Source organism: Anser cygnoides, chromosome 8 (genome assembly GCF_040182565.1).
Source record: "Anser cygnoides isolate HZ-2024a breed goose chromosome 8, Taihu_goose_T2T_genome, whole genome shotgun sequence".
In the NCBI taxonomy this organism is placed as follows: Eukaryota; Metazoa; Chordata; class Aves; order Anseriformes; family Anatidae; genus Anser; species Anser cygnoides.
This window is the reverse complement of record NC_089880.1, coordinates 10438230-10456428: the sequence shown is the minus strand read 5'-3', so window position 1 is coordinate 10456428 and position 18199 is coordinate 10438230. Positions and strand designations below refer to the sequence as shown.

The 18199-nt window shown below is 48.2% G+C and overlaps 1 protein-coding gene and 1 long non-coding RNA gene across 2 annotated transcripts; one reads left to right on the top strand and one right to left on the bottom strand.

Annotated features, from left to right (window-relative positions):
- Nucleotides 1-4893: 4893 nt before the first annotated feature.
- FASLG (Fas ligand) lies at nucleotides 4894-10056 on the top strand. The gene is made up of 4 exons (XM_013190106.3): nucleotides 4894-5283; nucleotides 5586-5631; nucleotides 7508-7561; nucleotides 8013-10056. Exons 1-4 carry the CDS (start codon nucleotides 4894-4896, stop codon nucleotides 8405-8407), a joined length of 885 nt encoding a protein of 294 aa, XP_013045560.1. The 3' UTR covers nucleotides 8408-10056.
- LOC125184902 (uncharacterized) lies at nucleotides 5181-17854 on the bottom strand. The gene is made up of 4 exons (XR_007169531.2): nucleotides 17717-17854; nucleotides 17109-17218; nucleotides 7984-8230; nucleotides 5181-5311 (listed from the first exon to the last, which is right to left on the bottom strand). It is a non-coding gene; the product is annotated as an uncharacterized lncRNA (long non-coding RNA).
- Nucleotides 17855-18199: the final 345 nt, after the last annotated feature.

The window sequence follows — 18199 nt, the reverse complement described above, 5'->3', positions numbered from 1 at the left end:
ACACACAGCCCAGAAAACTACCTGTAGCTCAAGATTACATCTCAGAAATGTCAGCTGCAGGTCCCTCAGTGTTCTGGAAGTTTGGCTGACGTGGGACATGGGTGTGGAGGTGTCTGTGTAATGAGATGGGACATAGATGGCTGCGGGCAGCACAAATGCTGGGGGTGCTGAATTTGCTCGGTGATGCAGAGCTGAGGTGGAAGTTGGTGAGGACTGGTAGATCTCATTTTATTTTTTTAATAGGCTGAGAATGGCTGTTCCCAAGGAGGAGTAAAATGGTCAAATACTGACCCAGCCGCGTAGGCCAGCAGAACCAGCTGGCATTTTCCAGGGCTGAGGCTGGCTGATGCGCTGGCAACGTCAGGCAGTGTCGATCCCATGTGAAGGGTTTGTGAATGCAGTTATTGACGGGAAATCAACATCTGTGTGTTCGCTGTGGTCTTCCTCGCAACCTCTGAGCGGCCACAGCAGCTTGTTCCATTTTCTCTCATGACTAAGTTATTGTACGTTATTTAATAACCTGCTTTTTTCTTTCCTGTATATTCAAGCAATTGATCCCATTACCTCATAACCTCTGTACTTCATTTCCTTTCTTTTATTACAGATGCAATCAAAAGAAACGAAATCTTACTCTGCTTTCAATTCTCTTCTCAGCTGCTTTGTCTTTTTCCCCTGCTTGATTCTCTCCTGCCTCAGGTCCCAGACAGAAGGGCCCTGCAGAGCCCTGTACCTCTCCTGCTGAACCCAGGGCTGCTGCCCACTTGTTGGGGTCACGGTGTAGTTTGCATGTGTTTAATGAACAAGAGAACAACAAAACCTCTTGCTTGCTGGAAGAGGGCCTTAATGTGGCAATGCCAGGCCAGAGCTTTCAGAGATGGGTTTTGAAATCTGCTCTTCTGTGAACATGAATGTCTCCCTAGTGGGCTGTGGGCAACAAGGCCACATCTTTACACGTGCCTCATGCTTCTAGCAAAGAGTGACCGTTGAGGAAATGAAAAGCATCACCTTCCCCTGGGAAAATGGAGCTGTTAAAAACATGTAATAAAGAAACAACACTAAGATGTCAGCGCTCACCACAAGGTCACGCAACTTGTGGGATACTGCGTGATGCTGGGGCAGGAACGGCAACTGGGCTCTAATCCGTGAGCCTTCCACTGCCCTCCTACCTTACTGGAAGCCCAAAGGGGCTGTGCAGGATCCTCAAGGCTGGCAATTATCACCGATGTGGGCTGTTAAACCTGAGCACTGCCTATCTCAGGAGTCAGGGCAGTGCAGGGCTGGCAGGCCCTTTGCTCAGTGGCAGAGATCTCCTGGCAGTGCTGGGTGAGTTCTGGTGTTTTCTGCACCCCTCGAAGGCTTCAGTGGGTGAAGATACTGTTATGTCTGGAGGCAGTTTTTCCCAAGCATCCACTCCACTATTCAGTCAAAAAAAGTAATCCTTTTTTGTTGTTATAAATGCTATCTCCTTCAGCTTTGGCTTCCAGTTAGTGGCTCTGGAAAGGCTTTTTCTGTGAGATAAGAGCCCTCTGCTGATGGAAGTCTCATCTCTCTTTATGGATTTGTGTGCTATCTGTCCATAACACTCTGTTCTTGAATGAACCAAGGTGAACATACACTTTTGCTGTCTGGCAGTTATTGCAGCTCCTTCCTGAACCCTTCTGAAGCTGAATATAAACTTGTAACGTGAGTTGTGGGACTGTCTGTATCTTCCCAGTTAGCCTGGTGCTATGTGTAAGCTCAGACCCATGGACCCTGTGTGCTTTCCCTGCTGCAAACTCGCGTCCAGCTGGGCAGCCTCTGTGTTGCTTTCAGACCTGTGGTTTATTTCTGGGATGTTATTTGCTATCTAAAGAGTTTGATCTGCAGTCTGTGTTCCTAGACTTGTTTTCTTCTGATTGAATTCTCTGTTCTTGTGGGGTTTTTTGGCTGTGTCTTATCGCTTATTTTAATCTGCAAATATTACTTGCAGTTAATATAATTATTTCCCAGCTCTGGGGGGAAAGGTGTTCAAATAGCACTGTGTAGAGGACAATGCCCGGAGTGAAATCAGAAGCCTTTTCCTGGATGGTGCTCTGCTTACTTTTTCCAAGATACCCATTAGGGAGCGTCAATGGGGTGCATCTCTCCTGCCCTATGTGGCTGGCACTTAGTGGTTTTGTACTAATTGCCTCTCCTGGCTTTCGGGTTAATGTTCTGAAACCAACACACCCTTGGCTTTGAATGCTGTCTTTCTGAATGTTTCTCAACCACTTCTTCAGTTGTTCTTGGGTGTAATTTATGCAGCCTTGTGGGCTTTCAATAGTTGCTTTTTAGCATTTCCAATAGTCGGTGTTATAATAGGAAATATTTGTTAATCGCTTTCAGACGTGTATCTGTCCAGAACCTTGATGAGTCTCCCTCCTACGCAGCAGCTCACACTGAACTTAATTTTATTTTTCTGTCAAGTATTAGATCTAGTTCATTATCCAAGTTCTGCTTTCCTTGATATATATATAAAAAAAATGCATTATTTTGTCTTTAATAAGGACTCCCACCTTTCCTCTGGGGGCAAGGGGAGATGGGGAGAAGAATTCTTCTGAGCAAGTTATCATTTTTTATCTGTGTAACCATTCCTTGCGTTTTTGCTGATTTTTGGCATACATGATCCTCTGATAAAGGGTAGGGAAAGTGTTTACATTTGGAAATCTTCTGGCAGAGAGACAAATCAGACACCCCTTTTGTCCTTATGTCCTTTTTTACTGCTCAGCTGTCCCTGACCAGCATTTTGGGTGAGAACAACCTTGCCTAAATTTTGGCTCCTGGCTTTCATTAATTCACCCACCCATTTAAAAAAAAAAAAAAAGCATCTTTATGAAAATAGGAAGCAGTGGGTGACTGATAAGTGCACTTGTGACATTTAAGAGAGCCTGCTCATGTGCCCACAATCCCACCAGGATGAGTTGTCTGTGGTGAAATGTCAGAAAAAGGTGGGGGCCTAACTTGGAGGGTGAAGACTTATAAATGTCCCGGTGGAGGAGAGGCAGAGGTGACCCTGTTTCTAGAGAGTACTTGGAGACCAAGGAAGAAAGACCAAGGGCTTTGGTCCTTGCTCCCTGGGCCATTACTGTATTTTTACAGCAGTTGAGGGGCTCCAGTGGTGTGCGTGGTCCACGTTGCAAAAAAAAAAAAAAAAAAAAAAAACAACACGGGTATGGTGGTGCCATCGTCCTCGTTGTTCTGAGATGGACTATGCTGAGGGTAGGCATGATCAGGTGTGAACTGCTGGAGGTGGATTTGTGCTACTTTTGTGTCTAGAAACCTAGAAGTACAAGGAAGACGCAGACAGGCTGCTGAAACTGTTCATGCTGAGGATCAACACTTCAGCAAGCGGCTGTGGTGAACATCTTCAAAAAGCAGTGGGGTGGCTGGTGGTGCAGGGCTTTGAGGGCACATCTGACTGTTAGCGGTGCGGTTGGAGGCACAACTCAACCCCTGCTTTGGAGAAACCAGTGTGCTTATGTTGTTGAAGCATGCTGTCCTCAAACTCCAGTTTTTGATGTTCCAGATCAAAGCCTCTGTGTTGGGGCTGCTTTCTTCAGCCACAAGAGACAAAACTCCAGTTTGTTCTTGCATTAAGCATTTGCTTTGTTCAATACTGTCCCCCTACAAGTACACACACTTATGTCTGTGAAATGGAAGAGCAAATTGCTATGGACAGTGTTTTGAGAGTGCCTGTAAATCTATGGGAAATCTCATTGCCACCACTTAGATATCTGTGGCCAACGAAGCCTTAAATTGAGAAATAAAAATGTTCTTGTCTCCTTATAATTTTGTCCTTGCAGCGTGGCCCAAACTCTGGATCCTTTCTTGAAAGGTAAGAGAAATTCTATGAAGGTGTGTAGCTCAGCATCTATCCCAGGTTTAATCATGAGTCTCTCACCAAGGTTAGGTCCTGCTGCAGCACTCACCATTGTCATGAAGAGAAGATTTAAATAAATAAATAAAAAAACAAAAAAAAACCACAACAACAACCCTTCCCTCTCTAATGCTTCAAGAGGGGTGTGGGATTAGAGATAGTATTTGCAGAGGTAAGTGTGGCAGCAGAAGCTGCTAGAAGAGCCTGCTTTTGCCCCAGGGTGATGTTTCTGGCGTTACAGTGCACTGCTTGCTCAGTCTGGCCAGTGCCCCCCTGTGATTTGGTGTGGTGCAGGCAGCCCATGGCACTGGATGTGCTTGGGCTGTTAGTGCTGGGGCAGCTCTGCTGAGGCTGCAACACCAATATCTTCCTCTTGTCAATTGCATTGGTTTGCACAGTCGGATGGTGTCTGGAACCAGGGTATATGCGAAATTATACCCAGGATCTGTGCCATAGGGTGCAGACAAGGTGGGATACAGTGGAGAGCAGTAACTTTTCCTCTGTGAAATGAAGCAACTCTTGAGTGCCTGCAGATGTACTTGGGATCAGGTCTTCATCCTTCTGCCAAGGGGATTGCCCTCAGCTCTGCCTCACGTGCAGGGTGCCAGAAGCAGAAGAGTCTTTGTCGTTCCCGCTGCTCGTGGTGCAGGGCACCGCAGTGGAAAAGCAGCTGCCTCTGCCTGAGTGGGCTGCTGGAAAGGGTGGCTGGCCGGTGGGTGTGCGCTGGGCTGATTACTCAGCCCCTGGCTGCCAGCACAGCCCTCGGGTGCGCTGCTAGCACTTTGCTGGGTGCACCTGCTTCCCGAGGCTCGTGTTGTGCGAGCGCCGTCTGCCACCGGCTTCGTCCCGCTGTGTGTGCGTGCTGCCGCAGTGTGGGAGGAGCAGGCGGATGCCCCGAACTTGCAGACGAGGGCGGAAGCTTTTGGGGGTTTGCTGTTTCTGCTTGAGGCTTTCATAGAGTTCTGCAGCATCTGAGCTGGGTGTTCACTGCTGGAGTGATGCAGGCATATAAAAGCAGAGCTGGGTCTTCCCCCAGGGCTCAGTCTGGGCCAGCCCCAGCAGTTTTTGGCTGCCACATGGAAGATCACGCAAAGCACGTTCAGCCCATCCCACTCCCAGCCATGCAGCAGAACCTGAACTATATGTACCCACAAATATTTTGGGTGGACGGCTGTGCCAACGCCAGTACCTCCTGCCCTCCGGCACCCCCTATTGCTCCCTTCCCACCACCGGTACCTGATCGGAGGAGAAAGCCAAAGAGCAACAGGGAAAGGAGCAGCATCGGCTTCCTGGTGATCTCCTTGCTGATCCTGATGGCCCTCACTGGAGTGGGGCTGAGCATGTTTCAGATTTTCCATCTGGAGAAGCAACTGGCAGAGCTCAGAGAGGTAAAGTCTGGCTGGCTGCCTGCAAAGGCTGCAGAGGGGAAAAATTGGTGGCAGCAACGTGTCTGCCACGCCAGTGTGAGTGGGGCTGTTTATTGCTGTGGAGGACTGCTTTGTTGGTGACTGTGATATATCTGGATGTCCTTTTGTTTGAGTGCTGCAGGGTCTCTCTCCCTGTATGTTTCTTACCACCTTGCAGCTCTGCCTGAGCTAGCCGTTGTTGAGGATAATCTTTGGCTGCATCTAGATGATGCCCTTATGCTCTTACCCTGCTAAGAGAGCTTGTCGCTCTTCTTTTTTGACAGTCTGCCAGCACTGAACACATCCCTCCAGCTCTGGAGAAGCTCATAGGTGAGTTGATGTAGGTAGAGGAACTCCTCCTTGCCTGCACGTGTGAATGCTCCTGTCAAATTCTTTCCTCCTCTTGTCGGGAAATAAAGGCAGGGCTGCAGCTCTGATGCTCTGAAAGTGCTCCCTTCACTTGCTTGGCTAAAGGAGAGCTTTATCTCTGGGGTATGGAGAAGGAGTCCTGCACCCTGCCTGCTGGAGTGCTCGGTGGTGTCAGCCACGTGTCCTGGGGCAGTCTGCCTCGGCCTTGGGGCTTCCCAGGCCCTAGTGGGGCACTGGTACAGGGGGGATTCTGCTGTGAAAATCAGTTCTGGCTGTCTTAACGCTCAGCAACAATGTGCATGGAACGAGGAGAACAGAGAACCAAGATGGACACCCCACATTTCTGCTTTGTCTCCTCGCTTGTTAAGATTTTGGGATGACATATAGGGTTTCGTTTTCTTTGGGGGTGGGGGATTCACTCGCACCCTTGAGAAGGCAACTTATTTTTTCCTAAATTTTTTTGGTATGCAGTCTCACTGCAACCAAAACTAGTTGAGAAGAACTTCGTTATATGGTGTTTTTTCTCCTACAAAATGTCATTTCAGTGAAATTGAAACTTTCCAAAGAACCTAGAAATTTCTCTAAATTTAGGGAAGAAAACAGTTTCTAAATGGAACAATTTTTAAATCGATATTTTGCTTTTTCAAACTATTATTTTTACTTTTACATTCCACATTAATATTCTTAGTGATGAGATATCCTTTTAAAGAAGGCCAAATCAGAATTTTTCAGCTCTTCTATCATTTTTTGACAGATTTGAAAAGGTTTTTCTTCTTTCCTTTCAGAGTTTTGGTTAGTAGGAAACTTCATTTATTTTCAGGTGTGTTCTGATACAGAATAAAATCAAATTTGGAAATAGAAAAAAAAATCTGGAAAAAGCAGTCTCCTGGAAATCCTACTTTCAACAAACTTTGTAATCTATTTTTTAAGGGAAGGGAAGCTGTTGTTTTAACTGGATGCTTAGTGCTCTGACCACAGGCTGCTTTAGCAGTAATTGAACACAAGTCATAATTAGTAACCCTTAATTTCTTGAGGGAGATGGATAAAGCCACTGAAATAATGTAAAAGAGAAGGGAGAGAGAGGAGGGAAATTTCATTGGCTTGAGGAAGTAAGTTTTTAAAGTTTGAGAACTTGATGCTTTGAAGAAGATGCTGAGAGGAAGGGCAAGATGGAGCGGGACGGAGTCCAGTCACTGTGACTGGCCCATGTCTCCAGGGGGACCCAAGCCCTCCAGGGAAGGCAGAATTTTGCTACCTGTGTTCTGCCTCTCTGAGGACAGAGAGTTCTGCCTCTCTGTGGGGCCAGCAGGACGGTTTGTAGGATGTCTCAAATGTCTTTCCTCCAGTTGTAAGGAGGTTTGGTACTCAGCAGCCAGATTTCTACTGCCTTGGGGACTTCTTGGCAGTGCTGGACTGGAGGGGGGGCAGTAAAATAGGCTCCTCTATGACAGCACATGACCAGTCACCTTGGTATGGGAAAAAGATGCTAGATAAAGGGGCAGTGTTGTTCCTCTCCTAAACCCTGAGTGAGAGGCTTCTGCTTGAGCCCATTGATGAAGCTGTTTTAAGATGAAAACTCTCTCCTTGCTCTTTTGTTTTTCCCCTTGCTTTTGGTCATGTCTGAATCCTTTACTTCAACTTTTTTTTTTAACTCTTCCTATTTCCCTGCAGTATTTGTCTGAGCACCTCTCTGCCTCTTCACATTAAGCCATGGTGCCTAGGTGCCTTGTGCTGCCGTGAATCTGCACCATTTCAGTGTCATGGGCACCTCCCTTCTGCTCTCTGGGCTGGCTTTTCCATCGAGCATATAGCTAATGCCTTCTCTATTTTCATGCAGGGCAGGAGAGACAGGCAGCGAAAAAGGAAGTGAGGAAAGCGGCACACTTAACAGGTATGTGCTGAGGGCCCAGCAAGATGTGGGAGCAGAGGACGGGGCACATGTGGCTGGGGTGAGAGGGCAGCCTGGCTATTGTTGTAAGGAGCTGCCTCATACAGGCTTTCTCAGTTTCCTTTGGTAATGTGTGTGCTCTGGCAGCTGGAAGTTACCCCCACAGCTAAAATCTTCCCCTTATTCAGGCTCTTCAATGAGAGCTCTAGTTTTTGGGTTGGGCTTTGTTTAGTCTGTGGAGTGTGTTGGGCAGAAAGCTTTCAGGAGCAGCTCAGCACCAGCTGAGCACATGGCAGGTGAGAGCTCCCACCTCCCCAAGGTTGGAACAGACTTTTCATGCCGTACACATAAGGACGTAGAAAGCAGGTGACTTGTTGTGACATGGGGTGTAACTTACGAAAAGACACCTTAATGCTTGTACTTACAGCAATGCCTCTCTCCTTTCGGCTTCCAGGAAACCCCACGCAGCGGGACCTCCCTTTGGAGTGGGAGCCCATCTCCGGCCACGCTTTCACTAATGGCATTCAGTACCGCAACCAGGGCCTCGTGATCAATGAGACTGGCCTGTACTTCGTGTACTCCAACGTGCTCTTCCGGGGAAGCACCTGCAGCAGTCAGATGTTGAGCCACGTTGTCTACAAGACAAATCCGACCTCGCCAGGCAGCCACGTGCTGATGGAGGACAAATACCTCAATTACTGTGCAAATCAGAAAATGTGGGCCCGGAAAAGCTATCTGGGGGCTTTATTCAAGCTCAGGGAGAGGGACAGTCTGTATGTCAATGTCTCCAAAATCTCTCTGGTAAATTTTGAGGAATCCAAGACATTCTTTGGGTTATTCAAGCTTTAAATGGCACTGTTGGAGCGTGGCTGGCAGCCCCCCTAACTCTCCCAGGCATGTGCAGGAGGTAAGGGCTGCTTGAGAGGCAGCAGCCCCATGCCAAGCCAGGGTTTCTTGCTAGGAAGAAGGAACCATGTTATGGCCTTCTGCATGAGTGGGCTCAAGTGACTGGTAAAAGCTCTAAACCGGGCCTCTGGGAAGCACCTAGGCTGTCCTGTGGTGACCTGAACAGAATCGCACATTTTTCTCCTCTGAGTAAAACAACAAACCAAAAACGTAGAGCATCAGAGATGCTGTTGAAACTCACTACTTGCTCAAGAAGGCTGTGCTACCTGAGAAGGTGCTGGGGCCTCAACGGCTTTGGCTTACACGTGGTGTTGTGCCCCCAGGGAGCTTGGGCCAGCATGCATGTGGGGACAGCTGGATGGCATTGAGGAGGCCCCTCAAGCTTGGACCATGCCATGCCACACCGCAGGTGGTGGTGTTAGAACAAACTCAGGCTCCTTGCCCCAAGCAGTGGCTGCCTGCCCTGCCTGGGCATTTGGCACTGTAATTGCTGTCTGACAGATATCCACCTGCCAGGTGGCTTGTTAAGTGTGACAGATTTGTTTCTGTGTTAAATTATGGACTATTCCCTTTCCAGATAATGCTTCCAGCCCCCTTTATTTAACTTGCCCTGACAGCCTCACAAGGAATGTTCTGGAAGTGGTGGCGCCATGAGGGGGTCCCAGCCCTGTTGAGAAACCATGATCTGGCTGGTTCCTCTCCACACTGTGGGGCCGTGGGGGGATGGCTGGGGGGCCAGGTGCCCCCCACATGTCAGCCCCACTCACTGACAAGACCTGAGCAACGTGGCAGTGGAGGACAGTGAAGCCTGAGGTGAAAACAGTGGCTCCAGCTCCTTGCCGCCTTTATGGTGCCTCAGGCCCTCTGTGGAGACCTGGCCCTGGCTGCCACTTGCATGACCCCCCTATGAGTGTCTCCTGAGCAAAACAGAGATGGTAAATAAAGATATATTTTTCTAGAAAATGGCACTGTCCTCTCATTTGGCTCTGAAGGCCTTTGGTCAGGGTCCGGGACCCTGCTCCTTCCCCAGCAGTGTGGCAGAAACCTGGTAGCTTGCCTCCACTTTGCTCCCTGTCATGGAGCTCTGGGGCAACCAAAATGCTGGATCAGGAACGATGAGGTGGGCAGCTTAGACTGAGTAGCCCAAGCCCTGTTTGGCTATCAGGGAGGGGAATAATCTAGAAATTCAAGCTTGAGCTCAGGTGGAGAGAAACGTAGGTGGGAAACATTTTGAGAAGACTCCCTGTGCTTCTAAAACATTGTTTTGGGTCTGTTTTGTGAGCTCTGTTTTGGATGTGGGTGGCTGGGAGCTCTACCCTGCATGCTGGAGATGGTGTGCTGTGGTGTTTGAAGCTGGATACAAGCCTCTCCCCTGTCCCCATCTCATCTTTCCTCCAGGTCTCAGCTAGGTGTGGAAGTGCTTTGGAAGCAGGTCAGTCACTTACTGCTGAGCACAAGTGCTGCCATCCCCTAAAGCACCAATGCTCCCTCATGTGCCTGCCAGCCCCAGCAGCACTTCATGTGGCAGTCTGAAGGGCAAGGGAAGAGGTGGTGCTTGGTGTTGAATAGCATTCGCTGACTCCAGTGCCCTTGAAGTGGTCCATGGAGCTCTTCCCTTGCATGTGTTAACCTCAGTGCCACCTGCTGTGTTGCTGCTGGGCAGTACAGAAAGGCTGTGGTGCCTCACTTTTTGCCTGTTGTCCAGGCTTCTTGTAACTCTGATGTGGTCATAGCAGCACCCAACACTTATTTCCTTTTCCAGGGTGCTGCTCTCTGCTCTGTGGTGTGTGGCCTGTGGTCTGCTGTTGCCTGAGTGAGGTGAACGCTGCACTTCTCGTACAGCTGCTCCTACAGCACTCAGAGCTTTCCATTGCATTTCTCAGGAAGCAAAGTGCCCCTAAAGGTCAAAGATAACCATTTAGGAACCTTTTTGCTTGGCTGTTTCTTTCCCACTGCCCTACCTCCTCCTGTTATCAGAGGGACAAACCACACAGTGCAGGGATGGGGGTGTTGGACCTGGACCTGTCCCGGAAAGGCTGGAAGTTTCCATCCCCTTCAGATTTCTGTTTGCACTGTGTTGCTTTCTAGACATCCAGCTGGGGGGTGTGCACCTGTATGTGCATGTGCCTGTATGCTTGCAGCTATTTCTGCAGCAAAACTAGCTGAGCATATCGTGTTTCCTTTCTTTGCTGGCAAGCAGCTCAGAGACACAGGTCATTCAGCACCCAAAGGAAACTGGCGCCGAGGCTACGCACTCGGCTAGTGCTGTAGTAATGAAGGGCTGGAAAACTCCCAAAGTTTTGTATAAATCAGTACAGATTAGCTCATCTGGCCTCAGTGTAAACTCTGGGGCAGGATGTGGCAGTTGCTATTGCTGCACATCAGGAGGGGGCAAGGATCCGTTAGCCTTTTTATCTGGTCTGCTGATGTTTGAGATGGTAGCATGGGGAGGTGGACAGTGATGTTATAAATAGCGCTGGGGTCTCTCGAGGTGGACAGAGCTGCCTTTCCTTGCAGTACAAAGCTATGTGCTTTTAGCCTTGCTCCTGAGTCAGAGAGTGGCTGTCACTGTGCTGAGTCAGTGGCACTGATGCCAGCAGCACACGTGTTTCTGCTTTGCGATCCTTTTCTTAAATATTGTTCCAACCTGCCCGGAGAAAAACCACTGCTTAGCTTGTGGGCTCTAACTAAAGATTCAAAGTAAGGTCATGACAGGATCATACGACTTCATACTGCACAGGGTTGATTTAAAGAGTGCATGTGCCAGAGCAGCGTTATTGAAGCCATCTGTTTAATTATCAATCTAGTGAGCTATTCATTGATTGGAGTACTTGCTTAATGTTAGCATTAAATACTTGATGATTATGTAATGTTGACATTGTTAATACTCCCGTGACCACTTAAAATTATTTGATAAAAATATTCAAACTATTTAAATTTAATTTAAAATGCTCACATATTTTGTTCCCTTCCCAGCAAGAGGATGTCCGTGACTGAAAGGCTTTTCCAGCTGTCTTGGCAGGGCTGACCATTGTGACATTTTTTTTCCTGTTTGAGGAAGTCATTCTTCCTTGTGGGTCATGTTTCTGGATTGCAGTGGTCTAAGCCAAGCTCCTCTCTCCTGAGGGAACAGCCTGGGCCATATGTGGAGGTACCCTGGAGCTTAGGCAATGTTTTAACAGCGCTCCAGAGAGCTGCTCCTCTGAGGAGAATGTGGCTGACAAGAAGTGACAAGCCCAGAGCGATCTGCTGATAAGAAGTTTCTGTTCTGCTCCCAACACCTGGGGGGCTTTCTGGGGTTCAGGGCCTTTCTTCCTAGGCACAGGCGTGCTTTCCTATGTGATCTAGTTCAGACGTGAGCCAGCGGGTCTGTTGCAGGCACACCAAATCTCTTGAGTAGCCTAACCCCTTACAGGCGATGTCTGTGTGTCTGGGGTGTGCAGCTGGCCAAACCTGCATGACAGAAGCATTCATGCTGCTGTGTGGCCGAGCACAGTGAGCTGCTTGAGAGAGATGGGCTCGTCTGTGGTTGATGCGTATCAGACAGCACGTTCTATTTACCATGGTAGAGGAAAGGGGAGGGCAGTGTGCTAGTGTCTTTGAAACCTTGGGCAGGTTCTGAATATGTGCAACAACTAAAGTGGCAGGGGGGAAAAGACTGTATGGATAGGGTCTTTGCTTCTTACACAGTAAAAGTGCAGTGGAGATGAGAGGAAGCCTGGCAAGTTCTAAGAGACACGGGATAAATATAAGAGGTGAGCTGAGCAATGAGCAGGGCAGGGTTGGGTGCAGCTCCTGCTGCAGCTCAGCTTTCCCCCAACAGAGAAACGGCCTTCAGAGAAGGAGAAATAATCCCTGGGCAGCTATGGCCAGCATCTTTCGTATCCGACATATCAATAGTGCATCTGTGTCTTTTTTTTTTTTTTTTTTTTTACCAACTCATGGTTACTCATGATGGGGAGGAAGGTCAGTGGCACACTGTGAAGGCTTGAAGGGCATCTGAAACATGGAAGCAGAAGGAGCTGCTGCTGGTCTACAGCTGATCCCCAGCATGTGCTGAGCCAGCAGAGACTCAGGCACATGAAACGGTGCCACAACATGGAGCGGCTCTCAGCAGGCTCACTCAGATATGCATCTTGGCTCAGAAACCACACAGCTTAGTCGTTGTAGCTAGCTGTTAAGATGTGTTATATATGACTGTTTCTGCAGCCCTCCAAAGAAGAGTGAGCATGAGTAAGAATGGAAGAACTGATATTTCTGAAGCCACTCTTGAGTCCCGTGAGTTCAGAGAGAGCCTTCAGTTTGATCTGACAAGCTTCATTCTTGTTGCTTTTTTTGTGTGTGTTAATGTGTGTGTGTGTGTGTGCTTATTTATTTGCCTGAAGACAACCTTAGGGTTTCTAAGTTTCTGTTACAGTATCTTGTGGGGTTACTCCCAGGTCATGGAACTGTAAAGAACCTGCAAGCTAGCTTTTTACTAGGCTGGGAAGGAGTGTTGTTCAGTGGTTAGAGAGCGGAGGAAGGAAGGAAGGCAGGGAAGCTTAAATATTACTATTATTTTTCTAGTGCTCAGAAAAGTAGGCATGTTACATCATGGTTACAAAAGTGTAATTTTAGGCATGACTAAGCGACTGAGGTTTAACGCAAAAGAGGATGAGGTGAGTAAGAAGAGAGGACGAGTTTGGATGCAAAGCGAGGGAAGTTACTTATGTATTTGTGCTTTTTAAAAGATGAGGAAGAAAGGCATGACAATTTGTTGCTGATTCATCTCTTGGGGTAATGAGAGTCAAATATTCCATTCCCTACAGAACTGAAGCCCTGATAGTCACAAAGTAGGACTGCATTTTGAGGTACAGGAGACTGCTGGCAGCATCTGCAACAGTGTCCTCTGACAGCTAGAGGTGCAGAGCTCCTTGGCACCTGCCTGGGGTCTGACCAACAGCACTGCTGTTGGATCCCACCAAAAGGTCCTGGTCTGGCAGGTTACCCAGGCCTGGACATCAGCAGTCATGGGAACAGGCACATCAGCTTTCTGTTGTGAATTCTTTCTTTGAAAATAAGCTTCTCTTTGATTTGGGTAGCAAAGAGAAAGCTCTGTGTGGAACAATAAACACTGATGTGTTTTTCTCTGCCTCTTGTCTCACTATTCCACAGCACGTTCTGTATGGCTTACCCCTCTCTAAGGAGAATAAACGCCACTTTGCAAACAATTTCTATTCTAAATCACAGAGAAGTTTGCATCTGTCGCTCTGTTTCTCCTTCTCTGCAGCTATTTTCCTTCACCAACAGCTGAAAGTCTCCTTGCACAGTTTTCTTTTGCCACTGGGGATTCCTCTGGTTCCCCTTTATCCAGTCAGTCTTAGGGAGTGATAAGCCTGCTGGCCAGATAATTCCCTGGGACACTCAGCTTGGAAACTTGAGCTGGCCTGGGGAGTAGCTGGGCTTTGAGCCACCCGAATGACTGTCATTAAAACAGACTGTGCTCTCCTGAGCTGTATGCTGGGGATGTGCATTCCACCTGGCATAGCTCATGAGATTTTTGTGAACACAGAGACAAAAGATTTCAGAGAAGTCACTGAGACGGAGATTTTTCCCTTCTAATTTAAACAGTCTTCAAGCTAGCTGTTCTTGTGGGAGGTTGGATGGATATGAAGTTCCCAAAGCGGGGTTCAGTCTGTTTATGGCTGTTGCAGATATTGGCTATCAGTAGGTCAGACAAAAGAAATGGTATGAGCTGCCACAGTCTCAGTACAGCTCTAAAGGACATGCTGAAAGAGTGACTTGCTGCTATTCTCTCTATCCATGCTCCCTGCTGAGGCATCTGCATGGAGAACAGGTATCCAAGATTTGCCTTTCTTTAAAGTCCTGAAAAAGAAATCCAAACCACAGAAGATCAAGAATGCTTTAGCAGCAAGAGAATGTAATTTGCTCTAATTCCCTGCTTGGTTTCAACAGGACAGAACCAGGAGAAATTCAGCCTATTCAATAAATATATCGCATTCTTGTGCTTGGTTTGGGAAAGGGCAGGTTGCCTGGTTAGTTTTTAAATAAGCCCAGAAGTGCACTGTTGCAGCCTGTGCAGTGGTCCTTGCTGTTGTGCTCTGAAATCAATCCTGTGAGTCCTTGCCACTGAGCAGCCCTGCCGGGCTGTGTGGGGCTTTGAGCATGCATTGTTTTGCTGCTGCGAGCTAATTTAAGGCTTGGTGTGGTAGGGAGTTGTTGTGGCTTAGTGAGCTACTTGTCTCTTAGCAGAGCTGTGGCCACTGGGAAACATGAAAGAGTTGTCAGCCTTTGAAGTTCTGGGGGTTGTTTCTGCCTCTTGCCCACAGCTGCACTTGCTTAATTTCTCTGAGTTCCCAAGGACTCAAGTGCAGAACTTTGCAAGGACTCTTCTATCACCCTACTCCAAATTTGCAGAGAGGGTAGGAAATGACCATTTTGAAGGCTTGCTTGAAATTCCCTACTCGCATCCTGCAGAGACCCTGCCTGCTGGGATGGAGGATGCGTCAGGCAAGGCTGTTGAAGGAGAGAAGAGGACAGTAATTGCTTGATCCAGCTGGAATCACCCTTAGGTATTGCCAGGTCTGCACATGGAGCTTGTCTCCTTCCCTGCCCTGGTAGTATTTATTTTATCTTCATATGCACTTTCTTCTGCACAAGGGAGTGTTCAGTGTCAAGACGCGGTGTGTACCATCTAGCAGAACACACATTCCAAATAGTCACAGCATCGGGTGCCATCCCACTTACACAACTGATGTTTCAGACCTGGCGAGGCCACCTACACAGCGCTACAACAGAAGTACCAGTGCTGAGCACTGGGCCTTGAGATGCGTGACTTGCATTTTGATGTGAATGTAACTTGCTGGTCTGACTGGTCCACTCCCAGAGTGCCCATAAGGTAGAAAAGGTACAGCAATGGTTCCCCAGTCTGGGATAAAAGATCAGGGCAGGCCCAGCATGTGTCAGTGCACTGAAAGCTACAAGCAGGCACTAAATCTGCCTAGGAGACCAAAGAAAACCATGCCACACAACTCTCCCCTTCCTATTTTACTCAGAAATGTCATTAGAAAAGCTTCTAGGTACAAACTGTAGCAGAAGACATCCTGTGGGTCTTTTGGGGGTTTTATAATTTCCACTGTTAGCTCATATGACAGACTGAGGAGAGAAACAGAAAGCATGAGAGAACCTAAAAACGGGCTTAGGACCTTTACTGTGGGGCAGAAGCGAGCCTGTCCCAGCAGGGGATGGGACACTAACAGCAGCCATTCCAGTTGGTACCAGGCTCTTCACCAAGGGCTGGTGGTTTGCTACAAGATGTCAGCAGGTGCTGTGAGCTCCTGCCTCTGTATGCTGCTTCCTTTCTCCTGCAGGACACTGGCCTGAAAGGTCTACTTTCCATTTCAGCCAAAACTGTCCGCCCCCCATCATCCTTTGGCTTCATGGAGAGCTAAGTGGCCAAAATTCAGCCCTGCTCATTGGGCGGAACTAGAAGATACGCTGAGGGGATGAAGTATGAGAAAATGAGGTGGGGATGACTGTGGCAGACCTCAAGGCTGCTGTTTGGTACTGTTGGGGTTGAATGCAGAGCATACCAAGAGATGTGTAATCGCTGAATTATTTGAAAAATCCTAAACTGGCACTTGGTAGTAGCGCTTTCGTTTCTGCCTTTCAGCTCATTGCCTGTAAACCATGCTTAGCACATAACTTTATGGGACACTGTGAAGAAAACCTTGCTAAGTTTTCCGTAGTGCTCATATTGGGGTTATGACAAGCATTGAAAGTGCATAAGGAAATGGTGACAGTGGTGAGTCTTGCCCATCTGCCAGCCCACAGCCAGGCCAAATCAACACAACTAGTTCTTCAGAGAGAGAATAAGGTCATACGAACAAAGGACATGACTGAGAGGAAATAAACTGATGTTTGTCTTAAATCCTTAACTCTCCAGTAACTGCACTTACACAGCAAGCATTACTTCTCTGTACAGCCTTTTGGGAAGCTTGACGCTTTTTAACAAGTTACTGCTCTTTTGCTAACTTGAGACTGTTTTCTAGTGATTTATACCTTTTGCAAGTCTAGTACTGCTGCTGAACACTTTGTTTTTGCTCTTAGGGGTGTGAAAACCTCTTGCAGAACTGTGGAATTGTCTGTTAGCAATATGCTTCACATTACTGGTTTGGCAATTTGGTCTTTCTTTAACCCCTTTGACTCCTCTCATTCTTTACCTTTGATCTCCTCTGTGTGTGTGTGCATGCACGCGCATGGGGGGGAGGAGGAGAGAGAGAACAAAACCCTGATGACCCTGTAGCCCTGCTTTCTAAAAGCACTGTTTCCTGTGGTCTTAAAGAGCATGTTTAACACAGAGATGGGAACCTGAAGTACATTTGCTTTCTCTTGCTGAGAGTAAAAGGGAGCGGGTAGGCAGTGGAGCCCCACACTGACTTTCAGTAGCCCCCAGCCTTGCACAGAGCTGCTGAGTCTGCAGGATGGTGTCTCTCAGGAATCCCTCCTTCCCCACGCCACTCAATGGGGTAGTGGTCTGCAATGGCCCTGTCAGCACTGCAGATCTGTCTCCACCAAAGACAGAGCCAGAAACGCTACATTCCGTCTTGGCATCCCTCTGGGCTGAACAGGAACAGTTGCTTACCTCTCTGGGGGAAGTAGGACTGAGCCATGTTGAAAATAGTCAGAACTGCCAGCAGGAATGTGCTGTAGAAGTAGCACATCTTAAACCATCTAGATGATTACTCCACACACCTGTGAACAGTGGAAATTTAAACAATAATTGTTACTTGTGGTGTTGACCCTGGCTAGCTCCCAAATGCTCACCCAGCTGTTTTCTCACTTTCCCTCCTCAATAGGATAGAGGGAAAAAATGAGATGGAAAAGCTTGTGGGTTGCGATAAAGACAGAGAGATTACTAACCCATTCCCGTCATGGGCTAAACAGAATTGAGGAAAACTAATTTATTCCCCATTAAAATTGATATAGATAGTGAGAGAGAAATTAAAATAACACCTCTTCCTCACCTGTGCTTCCTTCCAGGCTCAGCTTCACCCTTTCCCTCCTGACTCCTCTACCCAGTGGTATAGGAATGGTGGCTCTGGTCAGACCTTAACAGCTCCTGTCTACTGCTTCTTCCTTCTCCCACTTTCCCCTGCTCCTTTGGGATAAACCCCTTCCGCTGTGGCCTCCCCAAAGCCTGCAGGGGAATCCCTGCTCAGGCAGCGCCATCTTCTACCCTCCTTCTCTCACCTCAGTGCTGCAGAGCTGTTTCTCACATTTTTTTTCCTCAGTCCTCACTGCCAGGCAGTGTTTCGGCTTTTCTTAAACGCTTTTACCCAGAGCCACCACCTGCACTGCTGCTGGGCTCAGCTGTGGGGTCGGTGGTTCCGTTACTGAGGTGCTTGGAATGTTCTGGAACCCTCTGGAAATGGCAGCGCTCCTTGGAACGTTCTGGAATCCTCTGGAAATGGCAGCGCTCCACACGAGGCAGCCCCTGTGCTCTCCTCACAGAGACCTGCAGCCCCTGCGGCCAACACCTGGGCACAGCCACCCAGCTTCAAATAAAATCTGAAAGGTTTGGGAGGCAGCATTAATGAGAAGGACAGTGCAGCCATGTAATGTGCTTCAGCGCTGGGAAATTATGTGGGGTTGTGGCGGCCCGTGTGCTGAGGAAATAGCCTGCCTCAGGCCTGGGGGCACGGGCAGCAAATGGAAGGGTTTGGAAATGACCAC

What these genes read in the sequence shown, in the direction of transcription:
- FASLG (XM_013190106.3), top strand. Translation starts at nt 4,894, where the DNA reads ATGCAGGCATATAAAAGCAGAGCTGGGTCTTCCCCCAGGGCTCAGTCT. An exon ending in AACTGGCAGAGCTCAGAGAG is followed by an intron (nt 5,284 to 5,585) that starts GTAAAGTCTGGC and finishes CTTTTTTGACAG; the next exon opens with TCTGCCAGCACTGAACACAT. An exon ending in AGCTCTGGAGAAGCTCATAG is followed by an intron (nt 5,632 to 7,507) that starts GTGAGTTGATGT and finishes ATTTTCATGCAG; the next exon opens with GGCAGGAGAGACAGGCAGCG.